This window comes from Oncorhynchus nerka, linkage group LG3 (genome assembly GCF_034236695.1).
Source record: "Oncorhynchus nerka isolate Pitt River linkage group LG3, Oner_Uvic_2.0, whole genome shotgun sequence".
In the NCBI taxonomy this organism is placed as follows: Eukaryota; Metazoa; Chordata; class Actinopteri; order Salmoniformes; family Salmonidae; genus Oncorhynchus; species Oncorhynchus nerka.
In genome coordinates, this window is record NC_088398.1 from 59,618,179 (window position 1) to 59,640,030 (window position 21,852).

Sequence of the window (21,852 nt, forward strand, 5' to 3'; positions counted from 1 at the left end):
AGGTGCTACCACTAAACATACAAGGAGGGGGAGGAAAAACAATCAGTGGCAGCTAATAGGCCGGTGATGACGACCGCCGAGCGCCACCCGCCCGGGAAGGGGAAACACCCTCGGTCGGACTCGTGACAGTAGGACTGAGGGACTGTCTGAATGGGTTTGGGCCTAATGCATTCTACAGCCTGGCTGGGTTATACTAGAACAGAAGAGCAGCTACAGCACTACTGATACCTATAACAGAGACATCTCAGACAGAGAGAAAGAGCAAGAAAAAGAGAGAGAGATTTAGAGACTGGACATAGAAATAAAGGACACACCCACGCGGCCAAGGCCCTGAGAACAACAGCTGAGGAGCCCTTGGCTATTTCCACACCTCCAGGTTTCCCCCTTTAGCTCTAGAGGTGTGAGGCCGTGGGACCACCCCTGCCACAACACACACCTGTCCGAACTCTCCCAGCAACATCAGACCCCCCAGTTGCATCACAACATAACACAGGCACAGTCCCCAACTTGCCACAGCACATGTTCCACTGCTCTAGTCGGGGTGGGGAAAAGGTTAAATATAGACTAATGGCAAACTTATCAGGTGGTCTCACTTTTCATTCCAGATACAATTCTCTGAAAGAGGAAGTCACCCACTCAGACCCCCTCCTCAGCAACCTGGTCTCAGAGCATTTCATATAATTCTGTCTGTAAATCCAAGACACTCCATTTAGTATGATATATTACATTTTGTATGGTATGTATTCATTTGTGGATGTCCATCATCCATTTCTTATAATATGTTACGAATTACAACTGGTATGATATGTAACGAATTTGCAAAACGTACAATATGTTATGAATTTGCAAAATGCATGATATGTTATGAATTTCAATTTGTTGTGGCTAACTTTAGCTAGGTTGCTTAAAAGTAGTAAGTAGGTGAAAAGTTGCTAATTAGATCAAGTTGTCCATGATGAGATTCGAACAATCAATTTTGTGTTAATCAAACATTTGTGTTATACACCCAACCAATCACACTAATTTCGTCTTTGCCTTAAGTAACCTTTTCTGTTATGTAACCATTCCAAACATAACATATCATACTAATTTGGGTGCCCCTGATTTAAATGTATTATGTTACGTGTAGTTTATGAGACCAGGCTATCCAGGGAGAGGTTACCCGGTCCCCTGGCTATTGCGCACAGCGCGTGGGATCGAGATTATTTTTTACAATCCTTTCTTTCTTATCCCTTCCTTTCCTTTCAACCGCACAGTGGAACAAGACGTGCTGTGTGGGAATAACAAATATAGATTTATTTCGTTTTTTCTTGGATTGTATAGGTTACTGGTTTTCAACTCTGTTATTTTCAATTGATAAAGTTGTAGTCTATTGAAACGTCAGTAAAAAAATTATGCCAATATTATACTACGTAAATGATAAGACTTTTTATCATTTCTACCGTTGCCAAATCGCCCTTTGGATAAAAATGAGCACTTGATGGGAATTGGACTATAAGGAAATGAAGAATCTTGATATCTTCGATTTGAAGGATTGTCAGGTAAATTGAAAGTTATAGCTCCCAAATGAAATACCTATCCTACTATTCATATTATGACCGGGGAAACTTCTGTCAAAATTCCCGCTAGATGCTAAAATGTATCTAAAATGTACTTCCATGCAATGTAAAGTTGTAAAGTTGTATCATATTGATGCGTTTACGCACCGAGGAAAAGGTATGCCGTTCTTCAATGTCATCACTCTCTGTGGCAGCTGGTCTTGCAGTCAGTCAAATAATAGCCCGTATCAGCATCGGGTCAAGAGTGTTAATAGTCAGATGGTGATGGTTACCTGCTTGGTTGTGGATTATTAGAGGAAAGGTTCTATGAAGCCCACGCAAAAACAATAGGAAACGGTTGGCGCTTCTGCCCGCAGATGGTGTAAATTATTAGTTGCTGAATTTAGATAGCTCGTTCTTCTCCTTTGAGAACGTTACTGTTTACATTTATTCACATAGATTGAAATGTCAGAGCAATGTCAAAGATAGCTGGTCAAGACGTTAGAATAACCAGACTCATACTGTAATTTGCACGGGAACGTCAGCACATGCCTTCAGAGTGTTTGTCAGTTCTGTGTGTCAGTGCCATCATGCCCTCAGTAGAACACTGGCCAATTGAACACAATTATTGACCCAGAGTGTTTCGGAATGCAGAAACTGTAGCTGCATTAGGACACACTTAATTAGGATTGTCCGGATTTAGATACTCTACAGATGGTCATACTATCAACCAGTGGTGTAAAGTACTTAGTAAAAAGTAACAAATATTTTTCTTCACTGCATTCCTAAAGAAAATCATGTATTTTTTACTCCATACAATTTCCCTGACACCCTAAAATACTCATTACATTTTGACACAATGGCCCTATTCACACACTTATCAAGGGAACTTCCCTGGTCATCCCTACTGCCTCTGATCTGGCGGATTTACTAAACAATAATGTTTAGTTTGTAAATTATGTCTGAGTGTTGGAGTGTGCCCCTGGCTATCCGCCAGTAACAAAAACAAGACAATTATGATGGCAAGTTTTCTTAATATAAGGAATTTGAAATGGTTTTACTGTTACTTTTGATACTTACATACGTTTTAGCTATTCCATTTACGTTTGATACTTAAGTACATTTAAAACCAAATACTTTTAGACTTTTACTCAAGTTTACTGGGTGACATTCACACTTTACTTGAGTCTATTCTATTAAGGTCTCTTTACTTTTACTCAAGTACGACAATTGAGCACTTTTTCCACCACTGCTATTAACAAAGTATCTGTTGATAAGTAAATGCTTGCTAAGGTTAAAATAAGGTTTAGGGTTAAGGGTTAAGGGTTAAGTTTAGGGTTATGATAAGAGTTAGGGTTAGTAGATAGTTAGTTGAAATGCTTCTGATAGTCTGTAGAGCATCTAAAGTGTTACCCTGCATTATAGTTGTTACTGCAGAGACTGTGTGTGTGTGTGTGTGTGTGTGTGTGTGTGTGTGTGTGTGTGTGTGTGTGTGTGTGTGTGTGTGTGTGTGTGTGTGTGTCACATTGACATATATATTTCTATATTGTCAGTGAGCGGCCCTCCTATATAAGATGGTTCCCAGTGTGTGTGGTGTGTCCCTGGCTGTGGTGTTGCTGACCCTGGTGTCTCCTGGTGGTGCCTGCCCTCTGCCCTGCTCTTGCTATCAGCCCACTGAACTACACTGCACATTCAGATCTCTGGTCAACATACCACAGCCCCTACCTCAACACACACTACACATCAACCTGGGGTAAGGACTGTGCACAAATACATACACAAACTCCCTCTCTCTCTCTCTCTCTCTCTCTCTCTCTCTCTCTCTCTCTCTCTCTCTCACTTTCACTTTCACTCTCACACACACACATTTTAGGCATTCCATTGGTTGATGCTGTTTGTCTCTGGTCTCTAAAAGGTTCAACAGTATCAGCAGGATCCCAGACAGCTCATTGGCCGGTCTGAGGAGGCTGGCGCTGCTGATGCTTCATGGGAATGACATCCATGAGATTCCCGACGGAGCTTTCCAAGATCTGTCTTCCCTTCAGGTACTGAGAGGAGAGGGGTCAAATGAGCTAATAATTGGAAGCAAATGTAAATTGTTCTATTGAGCTTAGACACTGTTATTGTATTGTGTTGTTGTGTTCATTTGACTCACATTGATGTGTATGTATTGTTGTTTAAAGCTGGAGGAGTTTATACCATGTATTGTCAATTATCATTCATTCAATGATCCATCCATCCATCCCTCTCCCCCCCAGGTCCTGAAGCTGAGCTATAACAAGCTGAGGGAGATCTCAGCAAAGAGCTTCTCAGGCCTGTCCTCTCTACAGCGCCTCCACCTGGATCACAACTGGCTGCAGTCCCTCCACCCCCAGGCCCTGCTCCGCCTCCCCAACCTCAGACTGATCCGACTGCAGGGGAACCGGCTCCACCAGCTGCACCCGCAGGCCTTCTGCACTCTGTCCCTACTGCAGACATTCTGCTACTCCACCCTCAGGTGGGTTTTCTACAGTCTTCATTTATTCATTTATTCACTCTTAGTCATAGTTCACACCTAAAGAGTAGTGCACTACTTAGTGGATAGTGTGTCATTTGTGACTGGACTATCCCCCTCCTCTCCCCAGGCATCTGGACGTGTCCAACAACAGTCTGACTAACCTGCCCAGAGACATACTGAGGACCGCCCCTCTTCTGGAGTCCCTAGCTCTGCAGGCCAACCCTTGGACCTGCGACTGCAGCATGGCTTGGCTGCAGGCCTGGAGCATCTCTCACCCAGGTGACAATCACACTACACTAACCCCTAGATCTTACATTTACATTTACATTTAAGTCATTTAGCAGACGCTCTTATCCAGAGCGACTTACAAATTGGTGCGTTCACCTTATGACATCCAGTGGAACAGCCACTTTACAATAGTGCATCTAAATCTTTTAAGGGGGTGAGAAGGATTACTTTATCCTATCCTAGGTATTCCTTAAAGAGGTGGGGTTTCAGGTGTCTCCGGAAGGTGGTGATTGACTCCGCTGTCCTGGCGTCGTGAGGGAGTTTGTTCCACCATTGGGGGGCCAGAGCAGCGAACAGTTTTGACTGGGCTGAGCGGGAACTGTACTTCCTCAGTGGTAGGGAGGCGAGCAGGCCAGAGGTGGATGAACGCAGTGCCCTTGTTTGGGTGTAGGGCCTGATCAGAGCCTGGAGGTACTGAGGTGCCGTTCCCCTCACAGCTCCGTAGGCAAGCACCATGGTCTTGTAGCGGATGCGAGCTTCAACTGGAAGCCAGTGGAGGGAGCGGAGGAGCGGAGTGACGTGAGAGAACTTGGGAAGGTTGAACACCAGACGGGCTGCGGCGTTCTGGATGAGTTGTAGGGGTTTAATGGCACAGGCAGGGAGCCCAGCCAACAGCGAGTTGCAGTAATCCAGACGGGAGATGACAAGTGCCTGGATTAGGACCTGCGCCGCTTCCTGTGTGAGGCAGGGTCGTACTCTGCGGATGTTGTAGAGCATGAACCTACAGGAACGGGCCACCGCCTTGATGTTAGTTGAGAACGACAGGGTGTTGTCCAGGATCACGCCAAGGTTCTTAGCGCTCTGGGAGGAGGACACAATGGAGTTGTCAACCGTGATGGCGAGATCATGGAACGGGCAGTCCTTCCCGGGAGGAAGAGCAGCTCCGTCTTGCCGAGGTTCAGCTTGAGGTGGTGATCCGTCATCCACACTGATATGTCTGCCAGACATGCAGAGATGCGATTCGCCACCTGGTCATCAGAAGGGGAAGGGAGAAGATTAATTGTGTGTCGTCTGCATAGCAATGATAGGAGAGACCATGTGAGGTTATGACAGAGCCAAGTGACTTGGTGTATAGCGAGAATAGGAGAGGGCCTAGAACAGAGCCCTGGGGACGCCAGTGGTGAGAGCGCGTGGTGAGGAGACAGATTCTCGCCACGCCACCTGGTAGGAGCGACCTGTCAGGTAGGACGCAATCCAAGCGTGGGCCGCGCCGGAGATGCCCAACTCGGAGAGGGTGGAGAGGAGGATCTGATGGTTCACAGTATCGAAGGCAGCCGATAGGTCTAGAAGGATGAGAGCAGAGGAGAGAGAGTTAGCTTTAGCAGTGCGGAGGGCCTCCGTGATACAGAGAAGAGCAGTCTCAGTTGAATGACTAGTCTTGAAACCTGACTGATTTGGATCAAGAAGGTCATTCTGAGAGAGATAGCGGGAGAGCTGGCCAAGGACGGCACGTTCAAGAGTTTTGGAGAGAAAAGAAAGAAGGGATACTGGTCTGTAGTTGTTGACATCGGAGGGATCGAGTGTAGGTTTTTTCAGAAGGGGTGCAACTCTCGCTCTCTTGAAGACGGAAGGGACGTAGCCAGCGGTCAGGGATGAGTTGATGAGCGAGGTAAGGTAAGGGAGAAGGTCTCCGGAAATGGTCTGGAGAAGAGAGGAGGGGATAGGGTCAAGCGGGCAGGTTGTTGGGCGGCCGGCCGTCACAAGACGCAAGATTTCATCTGGAGAGAGAGGGGAGAAAGAGGTCAGAGCACAGGGTAGGGCAGTGTGAGCAGAACCAGCGGTGTCGTTTGACTTAGCAAACGAGGATCGGATGTCGTCGACCTTCTTTTCAAAATGGTTGACAAAGTCATCTGCAGAGAGGGAGGAGGGGGGAGGGGAGGAGGATTCAGGAGGGAGGAGAAGGTGGCAAAGAGCTTTCTAGGGTTAGAGGCAGATGCTTGGAATTTAGAGTGGTAGAATGTGGCTTTAGCAGCAGTGACAGAAGAGGAAAATGTAGAGAGGAGGGAGTGAAAGGATGCCAGGTCCGCAGGGAGGCGAGTTTTCCTCCATTTCCGCTCGGCTGCCCGGAGCCCTGTCCTGTGAGCTCGCAATGAGTCGTCGAGCCACTGAGCGGGAGGGGAGGACCGAGCCGGCCTGGAGGATAGGGGACATAGAGAGTCAAAGGATGCAGAAAGGGAGGAGAGGAGGGTTGAGGAGGCAGAATCAGGAGATAGGTTGGAGAAGGTTTGAGCAGAGGGAAGAGATGATAGGATGGAAGAGGAGAGAGTAGCGGGGGAGAGAGAGCGAAGGTTGGGACGGCGCGATACCATCCGAGTAGGGGCAGTGTGGGAAGTGTTGGATGAGAGCGAGAGGGAAAAGGATACAAGGTAGTGATCGGAGACTTGGAGGGGAGTTGCAATGAGGTTAGTGGAAGAACAGCATCTAGTAAAGATGAGGTCGAGCGTATTGCCTGCCTTGTGAGTAGGGGGAAGGTGAGAGGGTGAGGTCAAAAGAGGAGAGGAGTGGAAAGAAGGAGGCAGAGAGGAATGAGTCAAAGGTAGACGTGGGGAGGTTAAAGTCGCCCAGAACTGTAAGAGGTGAGCCGTCCTCAGGAAAGGAGCTTATCAAGGCATCAAGCTCATTGATGAACTCTCCGAGGGAACCTGGAGGGCGATAAATGATAAGGATGTTAAGCTTGAAAGGGCTGGTAACTGTGACAGCATGGAATTCAAAGGAGGCGATAGACAGATGGGTAAGGGGAGAAAGAGAGAATGACCACTTGGGAGAGATGAGGATCCCGGTTCCACCACCCCGCTGACCAGAAGCTCTCGGGGTGTGCGAGAACACGTGGGCGGATGAAGAGAGAGCAGTAGGAGTAGCAGTGTTATCTGTGGTGATCCATGTTTCCGTCAGTGCCAAGAAGTCGAGGGACTGGAGGGAGGCATAGGCTGAGATGAACTCTGCCTTGTTGGCCGCAGATCGGCAGTTCCAGAGGCTACCGGAGACCTGGAACTCCACGTGGGTCGTGCGCGCTGGGACCACCAGATTAGGGTGGCGCGGCCACGCGGTGTGGAGCGTTTGTATGGTCTGTGCAGAGAGGAGAGAACAGGGATAGACAGACACATAGTTGACAGGCTACAGAAGAGGCTACGCTAATGCAAAGGAGATTGGAATGACAAGTGGACTACACGTCTCGAATGTTCAGAAAGTTAAGCTTACGTAGCAAGAATCTTATTGACTAAAATGATTAAAATGATACAGTACTGCTGAAGTAGGCTAGCTGGCAGTGGCTGCATGTTGACTTTGTAGGCTAGCTGGCAGTGGCTGCGTTGTTGACACTACACTAATCAAGTCGTTCCGTTGAGTGTGATAGTTTCTACAGTGCTGCTATTCGGGGGCTAGCTGGCTAGCTAGCGGTGTTGATTACGTTACGTTGCGTTAAAAGAACGACAATAGCTGGCTAGCTAACCTAGAAAATCGCTCTAGACTACACAATTATCTTTGATACAAAGACGGCTATGTAGCTAGCTATGTAGCTAGCTACGATCAAACAAATCAAACCGTTGTACTGTAATGAAATGAAATGAAAAATGTGATACTACCTGTGGAGCGAAGCGGAATGCGACCGGGTTGTTGAGTGAGGAAGTTCTATTCGGTAGACGTTGGCTAGCTGTTGGCTAGCTAGCAGTGTCTCCTACGTTAAGGACGACAAATAGCTGGCTAGCTAACCTCGGTAAATTAAGATAATCACTCTAAGACTACACACTCTAAACTACACAATTATCTTGGATACGAAGACAGCAAAGACAACTATGTAGCTAGCTAACACTACACTAATCAAGTCGTTCAGTTGAGTGTAATAGTTTTTACAGTGCTGCTATTCGGTAGACGGTGGACGTTTGCTAGCTGGCTAGCTGCTGGGCAGATAGCAGTGTAGACTACGTTAGGACGACGAAAATACGATAATTACGCAATTATCTTTGATACAAAGACGGCTATGTAGCTAGCTAAGAAGAAATTGCTAAGATTAGACAAATCAAACCGTTGTACTAAAATGAAATGTAATGAAATGTAATGAAAAGTTATACTACCTGCGGACCGAAGTGCGGATGCAACCGCTCGCTCCAAGGAAATCTCACTAACCCCTAGATCTTTCACTAACCCCTAGATCTTTCACTAACCCCTAGTCCTTACACTAGTCCCAAAATCACTGGAACTGGGATGCGTATTTGTGTGAGGAAATACTGATTCTTCTCTTCTCTCTCAGGGTTGTTGAAATGTCCGGGGCCACAGTGCCTGGTCTGTGCCTCACCCAATCACCTGAAGGGACGTGGTCTTTTGCAGCAGAAAGACTTATCCTGCTCCTCGCCTGTAATTGCCACCAATCCCAGAGCCTCATCTCAGGAGGATGGCGGAATTCAGTCAATAGAAACTTTTAGAGAGGCTTTAGGTCACGCCTCCTTGGGGATGTCCGACCAACAGGGGAATGCCGTTGATCTGAAGTGTAACATCACACACTCCTCACAGACTCCGGACATTACCCCACCACAACTTTCCTCCTCCTTCACCCCCCTCTCCCTTTCCCTTTCCCTGGTCTGTGGGGTGGATGGGCACAGCTATGAGAGGCTGTGGAGGCTGATGGCCTACTACAGTGAGACACCTGCCAGGCTTCAGAGAGAAATCATGTTGAGTAAAGCCCCAACACTTGCCTACAGGTATGAAATTACAGAAACACACACAACACATTCCTCTGTTATTATCCTACAATTTTGTTTTAACCCCAACACATTCATTTCATGTCCTTCAGGTACAGACAGAGAGCACAGAGAGAGGGCTACTACCATACAGGGTTCAGGGCCAGTGTCCAAGCCCATCCTGCCTGGTTACTGCAGCCCCATGTTAGTCTCCAGTTCAACAGAGCTCAGTCCAGCACCCACAGGGTTACACTGACCCTGTCCACCCTGGTGTCTGCCCCCCCAGACCCCCCATCCCAACACCCCTGGGTCCTCATCCAGACCAACCACACCCACACAGCTTTTACAGCAGCCACAGACAGCCAGATCCACCTGCCCTGTCCTGTCCTTAGCTCTACTGAGGACCTAAGCTCTGGAGACCCCAGGCTCCAATGGGTGTTTCCAGATGGTTTAACAGTCTCCTTCCCCTACCACAGCTCAGATGGTAGGGTCCGGGTGTCTGGCCAAGGGCTGATCCTGCAGAGAGTGGATCACTCTGATGCTGGACTGTACTACTGCGTGGCCCGGGCGGGGGGAAATGTCGATGTTCTCCCCCTCCGTCTGGTGGTAGTAGAATCATCCAATGCTCCCCCAGGGGAGGAGCTAGGCGCTGCTGTGACTGGATTGGTTGGAGACCCTGTCAGTCTACCGTGTGAGGCCTCTGGTTCACCGAAGGTTGAGGTGAACTGGGTTCTTCCTGACGGGGAAGTGGTAGGGAGTAGGAACAAGGGGAGAAGAAGGGGGGAGGCAGGGGTGACTGTCTTAGCCAATGGTACCCTGTCTCTCCCCTTCCCTGGGCAGAAAGACGCAGGACTATACCGTTGTGTAGCGGTGAACCAGCACGGTGCTGACTCTCACTCCACCAGACTGATTCTAACCCCACGTCCTACCGACACCTCATCAAGCATGAGATATCCCATAAGGCCACAGTCTGTGATGGGGTTGTCCAACAGGGTACCAGCCCCTCTAGGGGTCAATGAGGTTGAAGAGGGGGTGTCAGGAAATGACAAGGAGGAGGAGAACATACTGCACACCAGGGCAGGTAACACCAGGAGGAGAGGTCTTAGACCTAAACCTCCCCTGACACGGCGCCCCCCCATCAGATCTCACATGGTGAGGGTGGAGGGAGGCGGACCCCCTCAGAGGGGAAGGAGGCCCCTGAGGAGAGGCTTCCCTGTGGAGCAGAAGAGGAACAGGCTGGAGGGCCGTCGGAGGTTTAACCTGGCCAAACACAAGATAGACCCTCAGAAATGGGCCGAGCTGCTGGCTAAGATACGTGAAAGGACTGCCCCTAAAATCACAGACTCCCTGTATGTATCACCCCCAACTAGAGCACGTACTACCACCTCAGCCCCCCCAACTAGAGCAAAGACAACCACCTCAACCCCAACTGAAGCAAAGAAAACCACCTCAACCCCAACTGAAGCAAAGGAAACCACATCAACCCCAACTGAAGCAAAGACAACCACCCTAACCCCAAGTGAAGCAAAGACTACAACCTCAACCCCAACTGAAGCAAAGACAACCACATCAACCCCAACTGAAGCAACGACAACAACCTCAAACCTAACTGAAGCAAAGACAACCACCTCAATCCTAATTGAAGCAACGACAACAACCTCAATCCCAACTGAAGCAAAGACAACCACCTCAATCCTAACTGAAGCAATGACAACAACCTCAACCCCAACTGAAGCAAAGACAACAACCTCAACCCCAACTGAAGCAAAGACAACAACCTCAACCCCAACTGAAGCAAAGACAACAACCTCAACCCCAACTGAAGCAAAGACAACCACCTCAAATCCAACTGAAGCAAAGACAACCACATCAACCCCAACTGAAGCAAAGACAACCACATCAACCCCAACTGAAGCAAAGACAACCAGAATGCAGACAACCAGAATAAAGCCAGGCAGCACACAACCAAAGACCACACAACCAAAGACCACACTACCAAACACCACACTACCAAAGAGCACACCAGAGGTTACAGTGGGAGGAAAATCCCCTCAACGTACTGTATTGGAGTCAGAGGCTGATACCACAGAGGGTTTTTCCATAGTTGTCCCCAGTCTACAGGAAGAGGGATTGAATACTGTCCACACATCACTGATCCCAGACCTGCTAACAAAGGATAGAGTGGCCCCAGAGACAACAAACACTGCAGATCAGACCAATAACTTCCCCCAGACCCCTCAGTCAAACACAGACACAGATACAGGGACAGGAACAGAGACAGAGAGTTCCCCTAAAAGCACAAAGCCAACCTCCAGCATCAATGACATTAGCACAGAGGTGGTCCTTAATCCTGTAAGGACCACAGGTGAGAGGAGGAGGTATGGAACAACAAACTCTGGACAGTTAACATTCTCCAACTCTGTCCCATCGCAATCCAGAATCCCCTGGAATTCCAGGAGAAGGCCCGGCCAGAGGAGACGCATCAGCAGACCCAGAGGACGACCCACCGCCCCCCAGAATTCCCCAGGTCCAACCTCCCCTCGCCAGAATACCCCAGGTTCAACCTCCTCTCGCCAGAATACCCCAGGTCCAACCTCCCCTCGCCAGAATACCCCAAGTCCAACCGCCTCTCGCCAGAATAGCCCAGGTCCAACCTCCCCTCGCCAGAATACCCCAGGTTCAACCTCCTCTCGCCAGAATACCCCAGGTCCAACCTCCTCTCGCCAGAATACCCCAGGTCCAACCTCCCCTCGCCAGAATACCCCAGGTCCAACCTCCTCTCGCCAGAATACCCCAAGTCCAACCTCCTCTCGCCAGAATACCCCAGGTCCAACCTCTCCTCGCCAGAATACCCCAGGTTCAACCTCCCCTTGCCAGAATACCCCAGGTCCAACCTCCTCTCGCCAGAATACCCCAGGTCCAACCTCCCCTCGCCAGAATACCCCAGGTCCAACCTCCTTTCACCAGAATACCCCAGTTCCAACCTCCTCTCGCCAGAATACCCCCAGAGCAGCACTTGCAGACCCCAGGGGACTGCCAGCAGCTGCAACAACCACTACTAGAACCACTACTACAACCACTACTAGAACTACTGCTCCATCCTCTACTAGGATCACTGCTCCATCAAGCACATCCATCTCCCCCCCTGCTTTCTTTCCTGCCTCTCCCCCCCAGACACACACAGACAGGGTGACTCACTCAGCAAACACTGCTTCCCGGCTCCCTGACAGGTCCCAAACGACTAGCACACACACACAGATTTGCACACACACTCGCACACACACTGGCAAACATACACCCACAGTCACAACAACTAGTACACACACAGACAAACATACACCCACAACAACTAGTACACACACAGACAAATATACACCCACAGTTACACACAGCGATACAGACAAACAGAGTTATGATGAAACAGAGGGTCAGGTCTGGGCAACTCCAAAAGAGCAGGTTCTATCTGTCTTCAACCCAGAGGATATCAAAACAACTCCCCCTCGGTCTGGAACCACACCAGGCAGAACAACACCTACGGGCACTGAGAAAGAACCAAGTGAGATAGAACCCAGTGAGATAAAACCCCTCTACCCAGCTGCTGATGAAGAACCCAATGAGGAAGAACCACCAGCCACTGATGAAGAACCCAGTGAAATAGAACCACCAGCAAATGATGAAGAACCCAGTGAGATAGAACCACCAGCAACTGATGAAGAACACAGAGAGGTAGAACCACCAGCAACTGAGGAGGAACACAGTGAGGTAGAACCACCAGCAACTGATGAAGAACACAGAGAGGTAGAACCACCAGCCACTGATGAAGAACAAAGAGAGGTAGAACCACCAGCCACTGATGAAGAACACAGTGAGATGGAACCACCAGCAACTGATGAAGAACACAGTGAGATGGAACCACCAGCAACTGATGAAGAACACAGTGAGATGGAACCACCAGCCACTGATGAAGAACACAGTGAGATGGAACCACCAGCCACTGATGAAGAACAAAGAGAGGTAGAACCACCAGCCACTGATGAAGAACACAGTGAGATGGAACCACCAGCCACTGATGAAGAACACAGTGAGATGGAACCACCAGCAACTGATGAAGAACACAGTGAGATGGAACCACCAGCCACTGATGAAGAACACAGTGAGATGGAACCAGTCTATCTAGCACCTGATAAACCAGAGGAGAGACAACCAGAGTCAGAAATAAACAGCTCTCTTTCATCTACAACACAACTACTGTCCCCAAACACAACTGATACAGCAGCTACCACCGTTTCAGCCAGCACCTCCTCTACAGTCATCACCTCCATTAGAAGAACTAACACTATAACTATTCCTACAACTACTATTCCTACTACCACTATTCCCACAACTACTACCACAACTACTACCACTATTCCCACAACTACTACCACTATTCCTACAACTACTACCACTATTCCTACAACTACTACCACTATTCCTACAACTACTACCACTATTCCTACAACTACTACCACTATTCCTACAACTACTACCACTATTCCTACAACTACTACCACTATTCCTACAACTACTACCACTATTCCTACAACTACTACCACTATTCCTACAACTACTACCACTATTCCCACAACTACTACCACTATTCCTACAACTACTACCACTATTCCTACAACTACTACCACTATTCCCACAACTACTACCACTATTCCTACAACTACTACCACTATTCCTACAACTACTACCACTATTCCCAGAACTACGACTACCACTCCTACTACTACAACTGTCTGGAGGAATCCTGGGCTAAATGCCATCCCAGACTCACATGGCAGTCGCTACCGCCCCCCACCTTACCCCAACGACCCACAACACCTTATCACTAGGCCTGACCCAGTCAGAACTCCACCCCCAATAAAACACGCACCCTCTCTCCCACACCGTGCCCACCCCAAACTTCTTCTCCCAGACATTTTAGAGACCCCTTCCTCTGCAGTCCTCACCACAAGAGCTCCGTCCAGCCCTCCCAAGATCTTCCCACCCACCACAGACCCTCAGGCCGGGGTCAACACTGGCTCTACTCCTCCTCGTTCCCCTCCCCTCTCTCCACACCGTAGTGTGACTGCCCATCGCCCCCCTCAGACCCCTGTCCTGCGTGTCAGGCCCCTTATCACTCCCCCCCACGTACGCTCCATGTCTGTCCCAGCTGAGAGTGACGCCTTCCTGCCATGTGAAGCCATTGGACAGCCTCCTCCGACAATCACCTGGATCAAGGTCTCCACAGGTACGCCACACACTCTACTCTCAATTCTACACACAATACATGCTACTGTCACTCACATACACACAATACGTACTTTGTCATTCATACACCTTTCTCAATGCACTCACTACTGTCACACAATACGCCACTCAATATGTACAGTTGAAGTCTGAGGTTTACATACACCTTAGCCAACTACATTGAAACTCAGTTTTTCACAATTCCTGACATTTAATTATAGTAAGAATTCCCTGTATTGGGTTAGTTAGGATCACCACTTTATTTTAAGAATGTGAAATGTCAGAATAATAGTAGAGATAATTATTTAGTTCAGCTTTTATTTATTTCATCACATTCCCAGTGGGTCAACAGTTTACGTACACTCAATTAGTATTTGGTAGCATTGCCTTTAAATTGTTTAACTTGGGTCAAACATTTTGGGTAGCCTTCCAGAAGCTTCCCACAATACGTTGGGTGAATTTCGGCCCATTCCTCCTGACAGAGCTGGTGTAACTGAGTCAGGTTTGTAGGCTTCCTTGCTCGCACACACTTTTTCAGTTCTGCCCACACATTTCTATAGGGTTGAGATCAGGGCTTTGTGATGGCCACTCCAATGCCTTGACTTTGTTGTCTTTAAGCCATTTTGCCACAACTTTGGAAGTATGCTTTTGTATGCATTTGGAAGACCCATTTGCGACCAAGCTTCAACTTCCTGACTGATGTCTTGAGATGTTGCTTCAATATATCCACATAATTTTCCTCGCTCATGATGCCATCTATTTTGTGAAGTGCACCAGTCCCTCCTGTTGCAAAGCACCCACACAACATGATGCTGCCACCCCCGTGCTTCACAGTTGGGATGGTATTCTTCGGCTTGCAAACCTCCCCCTTTTTCCTCCAAACAGAATGATGGTCATTATGGCCAAACAGTTCTATTTTTGTTTCATCAGACCCGAGGACATTTCTCCAAAAAGTATGATCTTTGTCCCCATGTGCAGTTGCAAATGGTAGTTTGGCTTTTTTATGACGGTTTTGGAGTAGTGGCTTCTTCCTTGCTGAGTGGCCTTTCAGGTTATGTCGATATAGGACTCGTTTTACTGTGGATATAGATACTTTTGTACTAATTTCCTCCAGCATCTTCACAAGGTCCTTTGCTGTTGTTCTGGGATTGATTTGCACTTTTCGCACCAAAGTACATTCATCTCTAGGAGACAGAACGCGTCTCCTTCCTGAGCGGTATGACGGCTGCGTGGTCCCAGGGTGTTTATACTTGCGTACTATTATTTGTACAGATGAAAGTGGTACCTTCAGGCGTTTGGAAATTGCTCCCAAGGATGAACCAGACTTATAGAGGTCTACAATTGTTTTTCTGAGGTCTTGGCTGATTTCTTTTGATTTTCCAATGATGTCAAGCAAAGAGGCACTGAGTTTGAAGGTATGCCTTGAAATACATCCACAGGTACACCTCCAATTGACTCAAATGATGTCAATTAGCCTATCAGAAGCTTCTAAAGCCATGAAATAATTTTAAAGGCACATTCAACTTAGTGTATGTTAATTTCTGACCCACTGGAATTGTGATACAATGAATTATAAGTGAAATAATCTGTCTGTAAACAATTGTTGAAAGAATTATGCACAAAGTAGATGTCCTAACCGACTTGCCAAAACTATAGTTTGTTAACAAGAAATTTGTGAAGTGGTTGAAAAATGAGTTTTAATGATTCCAGCTTAAGTGTATGTAAACTTCCGACTTCAACTGTATTTCTGTCTGGCCCAGGAGCTGTGATATCACTGGACACCAAGGCAGAGCGTTTCCAGGTCCTACCCAACGGAACCTTTCTCATCCGGAGCGTGCAGGTCCAGGACCGGGGGACATATATCTGCAGCGCACAGAACTCTGTGGGTCTTGACCGCGTGATGGTGACTCTGGAGGTCTGGTCCCGCCCACCACGCATTCAGCTACCCACTCACAGAGAGGTCACGGTGCACCAGGGGGGAGAGGTGAGGTGGGAGTGTCGGGCTCAGGGGGTGCCTGTCCCTCTGCTGTCCTGGGTGCTACCTGACCGCTCCATCCTGACCCCCGACCTTAACTCCAACCCTGCCCATGGCCCTCACCCCCGGGTGTCTATATTCCCTAATGGTACTCTGCGTATTGTGGCTGTCGGCCCAGCAGACAGAGGGCTGTATCGCTGTGTAGCCTCCAACCCAGCAGGGGCTAGCAGTCTGTCAGTCCGACTCCATGTCTCCTTCCTGCCTCCAGCCATCCAGCAGCCGAGAGAGGAGAAGGTAACCCAGCCAGCTGGCATGCCTGTCTACGCCCACTGCTCTGCCCGGGGGGCCCCCGTTCCCTCCATCCGCTGGAGGACCCCAGATGGTACGCTGCTGCTCCCCTCTCAATTCCTCAACGGGAACCTGTTTGTCCTCCCCAACGCCACCTTGCTGATACGCAGGCTTTCCACTAAGGACTCTGGGAGCTATGAGTGCCTGGCGACTAATGCAGTAGGCGGGGATAAGAGGACGGTGAGGGTGTTGGTGACTGGAGATGAAGGAGAAGGTGTTGTCTCCACAGATAAAACTACATCCTCCTCTTCCATTAACAGTAACTCTGACCTGAACCCCTCCTCAGCCGTCCTTAACCCTCCTCTCCGGCCCTCCTCCCCCCTCAGTAAGGCTAAGATCCTCTCCACCTCTCCATCCAGTTCTATAGTTGTATATGGAGAAACTCTGCTCCTTCAATGTTCAGTAACCGGCAACCCAGAGCCTAGAGTGGTCTGGAGGGTACCTGGCAAGAAACTAGTGGATGCCCACTACAGGTGTGTGCTTGTCCATATTGATTTCTGATCTGTTTAATCTAGTCTGTCTCTGTTGTATTGATTGATTGTCTGTGTCTTGTGCTGATGTATCAAACCTTATCCTCTCTGTGTTGTATTTCCAGTTTTGACAAGAGGATGAAGGTACACAGTAATGGAACGCTGTATATCCAGTCCATGACGGAGAAAGACGGGGGGGACTATTTATGTGTCGCACGAAATAAATTGGCTGATGACTACCGCCTCCTCCGTGTCACCGTGGTCACGAAGCCCGCTAAACCCGCTAAGATTGAGCCAAAGCAGCCATCCAATCAGAAGGTGGTATCGTATGGAGCAGCTTTAAAGGTAGACTGTCTGGCCACCGGGCAGCCTGACCCCGCAGTGAGATGGAGCCTACCGGACGGAACCTCAGTGAACAGCGTACTGTTGCAAGGGGACGAGAAAGGGGGACGGAGGAGGCGGCTGGTGGTATTTCACAACGGGACTCTGTTCCTCCCATCAGTGGGGATGGGGGAGGAGGGGGAGTACGTCTGCCACGCTGAGAACCAGATGGGGAGAGACTCCATGAGGGTGATGATCAAAGTCCTTACCTCACCCCCTTCCTTCCAAAGAACGAGATATGAGGTCATCAAGGTTCAACAAGGGGGCGTGGTGGCTCTGAACTGTGGGGCCAAAGGAGAGCCCATCCCTACAGTCACATGGTTCTCTCCAATCAATCGTGTCATCCCTGTGGGGGGGTCCGGTCCAGTTGTAGTGTGGCCAGATGGCTCCTTGGTGATCCAGGGGGCTAGAGGGGCTGACGGAGGAAACTACACCTGCCGAGCCAGCAACGTGGCTGGGGAGAGGAGCAGGGTGATGGGGGTGGAGGTGAGCGTGACCCCACCCAGCTTCACTCTCAATGGGACTAGGGGTGGACTCGATGGGACAGACAGACATACAGCTGTTTTTAGCAGTAGTGGACTCAGTACTGTGATCACCATCAGTCAGTCTGCAGGGAGGGTTCAGTCAGGCAGGACTGGTAATGGTGTCAGTAGTGGTAATGGTGTCATTAATAATGAAGTGAGTCATAATGGGGTCAGTAATGTAGGGGACCAGAGGGTCTCAGCAGTAAGAGGCCAGACAGTTCTTTTGCCCTGTCCCTCCCAGGGCTTCCCTCCACCCCGCTTGGCCTGGTTGCTGCCTGGTAACGGGGTTCTCCCGGCGCCTTACTACGGCAGCAGACTCACTGTGCACCGCAACGGAACCCTGGAGCTGAGGGGGGTGAGGGCAAGCGATGCTGGTCTGCTGGTGTGTGTTGCTCGTGGTGAGAGGGGCGAGACTCAGATAATGGTACATCTAGAGGTTTTAGACACACAGGACCCACCTCGCTTCAGAGGCCCAGTGACCACAGGGAAACATCGCCCAGTAGGCCCAGTCAGCACAGAGAAACATCGTCCAGTAGGCCTAGTCAGCACAGAGAAATCTCGCCCAGTAGGCCTAGTCAGCACAGAGAAACCTCGCCCAGTAAGCCTAGTCAGCACAGTGAAACCTCACCCAGTAGGCCCAGTCAGCACAGAGAAACCTCACCCAGTGGGCCCAGTTAAAACAGAGAAACCTCGCTCAGGATTCGCATTTACAGAGGAGACACCTCACCCCAGAGGCCCAGTCACTACTGAGAAACCTCACTTAGGAGGCCAAGTCAGCACAGAGAAACCTCGCCCAGTAGGCGGGGATAAGAGGACAGTACCAGGAGTTTCATTCCGAGGGGATACACCTCACCCAAGAGGCCCAGTGTCAGAGGCAGCAAGGAGTGTTATCCCGGAGAGGAAGCTTTTGGTCATCAGCAGATCAGCTTCTCTGGTCAGCATCATAAGCGGAGAGAATCTACGGCTACCCTGTCCCCAGACAGACAGCCCCAGTCAGAGTTCCAGCCAGACCCAGTCTCTGACCTGGACGTTGCCCAGCGGGGGGATCGTGTCTCGGGGCCAGACAGCAGTGACGGGTCAGTACTCAATCCTGGATGACGGGACTCTGACTGTGCAGCAGGCGTCTGTGTTCAACAGGGGGACCTACTCCTGCCGATCCACCAATCAGGACACCTTGTCTATCCTGACAGTTCCAGTGATTGTCATCGCCTACCCCCCTCGCATCACCAACGGCCCCTCTCCCCTGACCTACACCCGGCCCGGAGTTGCTGTGCAGCTCACCTGCTACGTCATAGCAACCCCCCGAGCGACCATCACCTGGGAGATGCCGGACCAATCCCAGCTAAGGGTCACAGGTCAGGCCCGTCTCTATGGCAACCGGTACCTGAGCCCCCATGGTTCCCTAGTGATCCAGAACCCGACCAGCAGAGACACTGGGTTCTACCGCTGTACTGCACGGAACGCCATTGGAACTGACACCAAGGCCACTTATCTACATGTGATCTAACAGAACACACACACAGTGAGACCTGGTCCTGCTTATCTTCGTGTCTGGAGGAGGCACACACACACACACACAAATACACACATACACACACACACACACTTTTTGCCCTAAGAAACTGCAAAGTTGAGTGCAGAAAATACTGTTCAACCAAAGACTGATAAAAGATAGTAATAGAGAATATAAAACCAAATGCATTTTTTGTGTTATGCATCTTTTTTTGAACCTTTATTTAACTAGGCAAGCCAGTTAAGAACAAATTCTTATTTACAATGCAGGCTTACCCCGGCCAAACCCGGATGACGTGGGGCCAATTGTGCTCCGCCCTATGGGACTCCCAACACGGATGTGTTTCAGCCATAGTGTGTTATGCATCTTACAGACATAGTGTGTTATGCATCTTATAGCCATAGTGTGTTACACATCTTACAGCCATAGTGTGTTACACATCTTACAGCCATAGTGTGTTATGCATCTTACAGCCATAGTGTGTTACACATCTTACAGCCATAGTGTGTTATGCATCTTACAGCCATAGTGTGTTACACATCTTACAGCCATAGTGTGTTACACATCTTATAGCCATAGTGTGTTACACATCTTACAGCCATAGTGTGTTACACATCTTACAGCCATAGTGTGTTACACATCTTACAGCCATAGTGTGTTACACATCTTACAGCCATAGTGTGTTACACATCTTATAGCCATAGTGTGTTATGCATCTTACAGACATAGTGTGTTACACATCTTACAGCCATAGTGTGTTACACATCTTACAGCCATAGTGTGTTACACATCTTACAGCCATAGTGTGTTACACATCTTACAGCCATAGTGTGTTATACATCTTACAGCCATAGTGTGTTACACATCTTACAGCCATAGTGTGTTATGCATCTTACAGCTATAGTGTGTTACACATCTTATAGCCATAGTGTGTTACACATCTTACAGCCATAGTGTGTTACACATCTTACAGCCATAGTGTGTTATACATCTTACAGCCATAGCGTGTTACACATCTGACAGCCATAGTGTGTTACACATCTTACAGCCATAGTGTGTTACACATCTGACAGCCATAGTGTGTTACACATCTTACAGCCATAGTGTGTTACGCATCTTACAGCCATAGTGTGTTACACATCTGACAGCCATAGTGTGTTACACATCTTACAGCCATAGTGTGTTATGCATCTTACAGCCATAGTGTGTTACACATCTGACAGCCATAGTGTGTTACACATCTTACAGCCATAGTGTGTTACACATCTTACAGCCATAGTGTGTTATGCATCTTACAGCCATAGTGTGTTACACATCTGACAGCCATAGTGTGTTACACATCTTACAGCCATAGTGTGTTACACATCTTACAGCCATAGTGTGTTACACATCTGACAGCCATAGTGTGTTATACATCTTACAGCCATAGTGTGTTACACATCTTACAGCCATAGTGTGTTATGCATCTTACAGCTATAGTGTGTTACACATCTTATAGCCATAGTGTGTTACGCATCTTACAGCCATAGTGTGTTACACATCTGACAGCCATAGTGTGTTACACATCTTACAGCCATAGTGTGTTATGCATCTTACAGCCATAGTGTGTTACACATCTGACAGCCATAGTGTGTTACACATCTTACAGCCATAGTGTGTTACACATCTTACAGCCATAGTGTGTTATGCATCTTACAGCCATAGTGTGTTACACATCTGACAGCCATAGTGTGTTACACATCTTACAGCCATAGTGTGTTACACATCTTACAGCCATAGTGTGTTACACATCTGACAGCCATAGTGTGTTATACATCTTACAGCCATAGTGTGTTACATCTTACAGCCATAGTGTGTTATGCATCTTACAGCTATAGTGTGTTACACATCTTATAGCCATAGTGTGTTACACATCTTACAGCCATAGTGTGTTACACATCTTACAGCCATAGTGTGTTACACATCTTACAGCCATAGTGTGTTACACATCTTACAGCCATAGTGTGTTATACATCTTACAGCCATAGTGTGTTATGCATCTTACAGCATAGTGTGTTACACATGACAGCCATAGTGTGTTACACATCTGACAGCCATAGTCTTACAGCCATGTTACACATCTGACAGCCATCTCTTACAGCCATAGTGTGTTACACATCTGACAGCCAGTGTGTTACACATCTTACAGCCATAGTGTGTTACGCATCTTACAGCCATAGTGTGTTACACATCTGACAGCCATAGTGTGTTACACATCTGACAGCCATAGTGTGTTACACATCTGACAGCCATAGTGTGTTACACATCTTACAGCCATAGTGTGTTACACATCTTACAGCCATAGTGTGTTATGCATCTTACAGCCATA

General features: G+C 48.5%; 1 protein-coding gene across 1 annotated transcript; it reads left to right on the plus strand.

Moving 5' to 3' along the window:
- Positions 1–3,099: 3,099 nt before the first annotated feature.
- On the plus strand, positions 3,100–21,517 carry LOC115116466 (matrix-remodeling-associated protein 5-like). The gene is made up of 8 exons (XM_065013959.1): positions 3,100–3,291; positions 3,454–3,583; positions 3,797–4,035; positions 4,163–4,314; positions 8,570–9,017; positions 9,110–14,274; positions 16,034–17,069; positions 17,192–21,517. Exons 1-8 carry the CDS (start codon positions 3,113–3,115, stop codon positions 19,476–19,478), a joined length of 9,636 nt encoding a protein of 3,211 aa, XP_064870031.1. The 5' UTR covers positions 3,100–3,112; the 3' UTR covers positions 19,479–21,517.
- The last annotated feature ends 335 nt before the right edge of the window (positions 21,518–21,852 follow it).

Excerpts from the sequence above, each read along its gene's own strand:
- LOC115116466 (XM_065013959.1), top strand. The coding sequence starts at position 3,113 with ATGGTTCCCAGTGTGTGTGGTGTGTCCCTGGCTGTGGTGTTGCTGACC. Across the intron at positions 4,315-8,569 it reads CTGGAGCATCTCTCACCCAG|GGTTGTTGAAATGTCCGGGG; the intron begins GTGACAATCACA and ends CTTCTCTCTCAG. Across the intron at positions 14,275-16,033 it reads CTGGATCAAGGTCTCCACAG|GAGCTGTGATATCACTGGAC; the intron begins GTACGCCACACA and ends TGTCTGGCCCAG.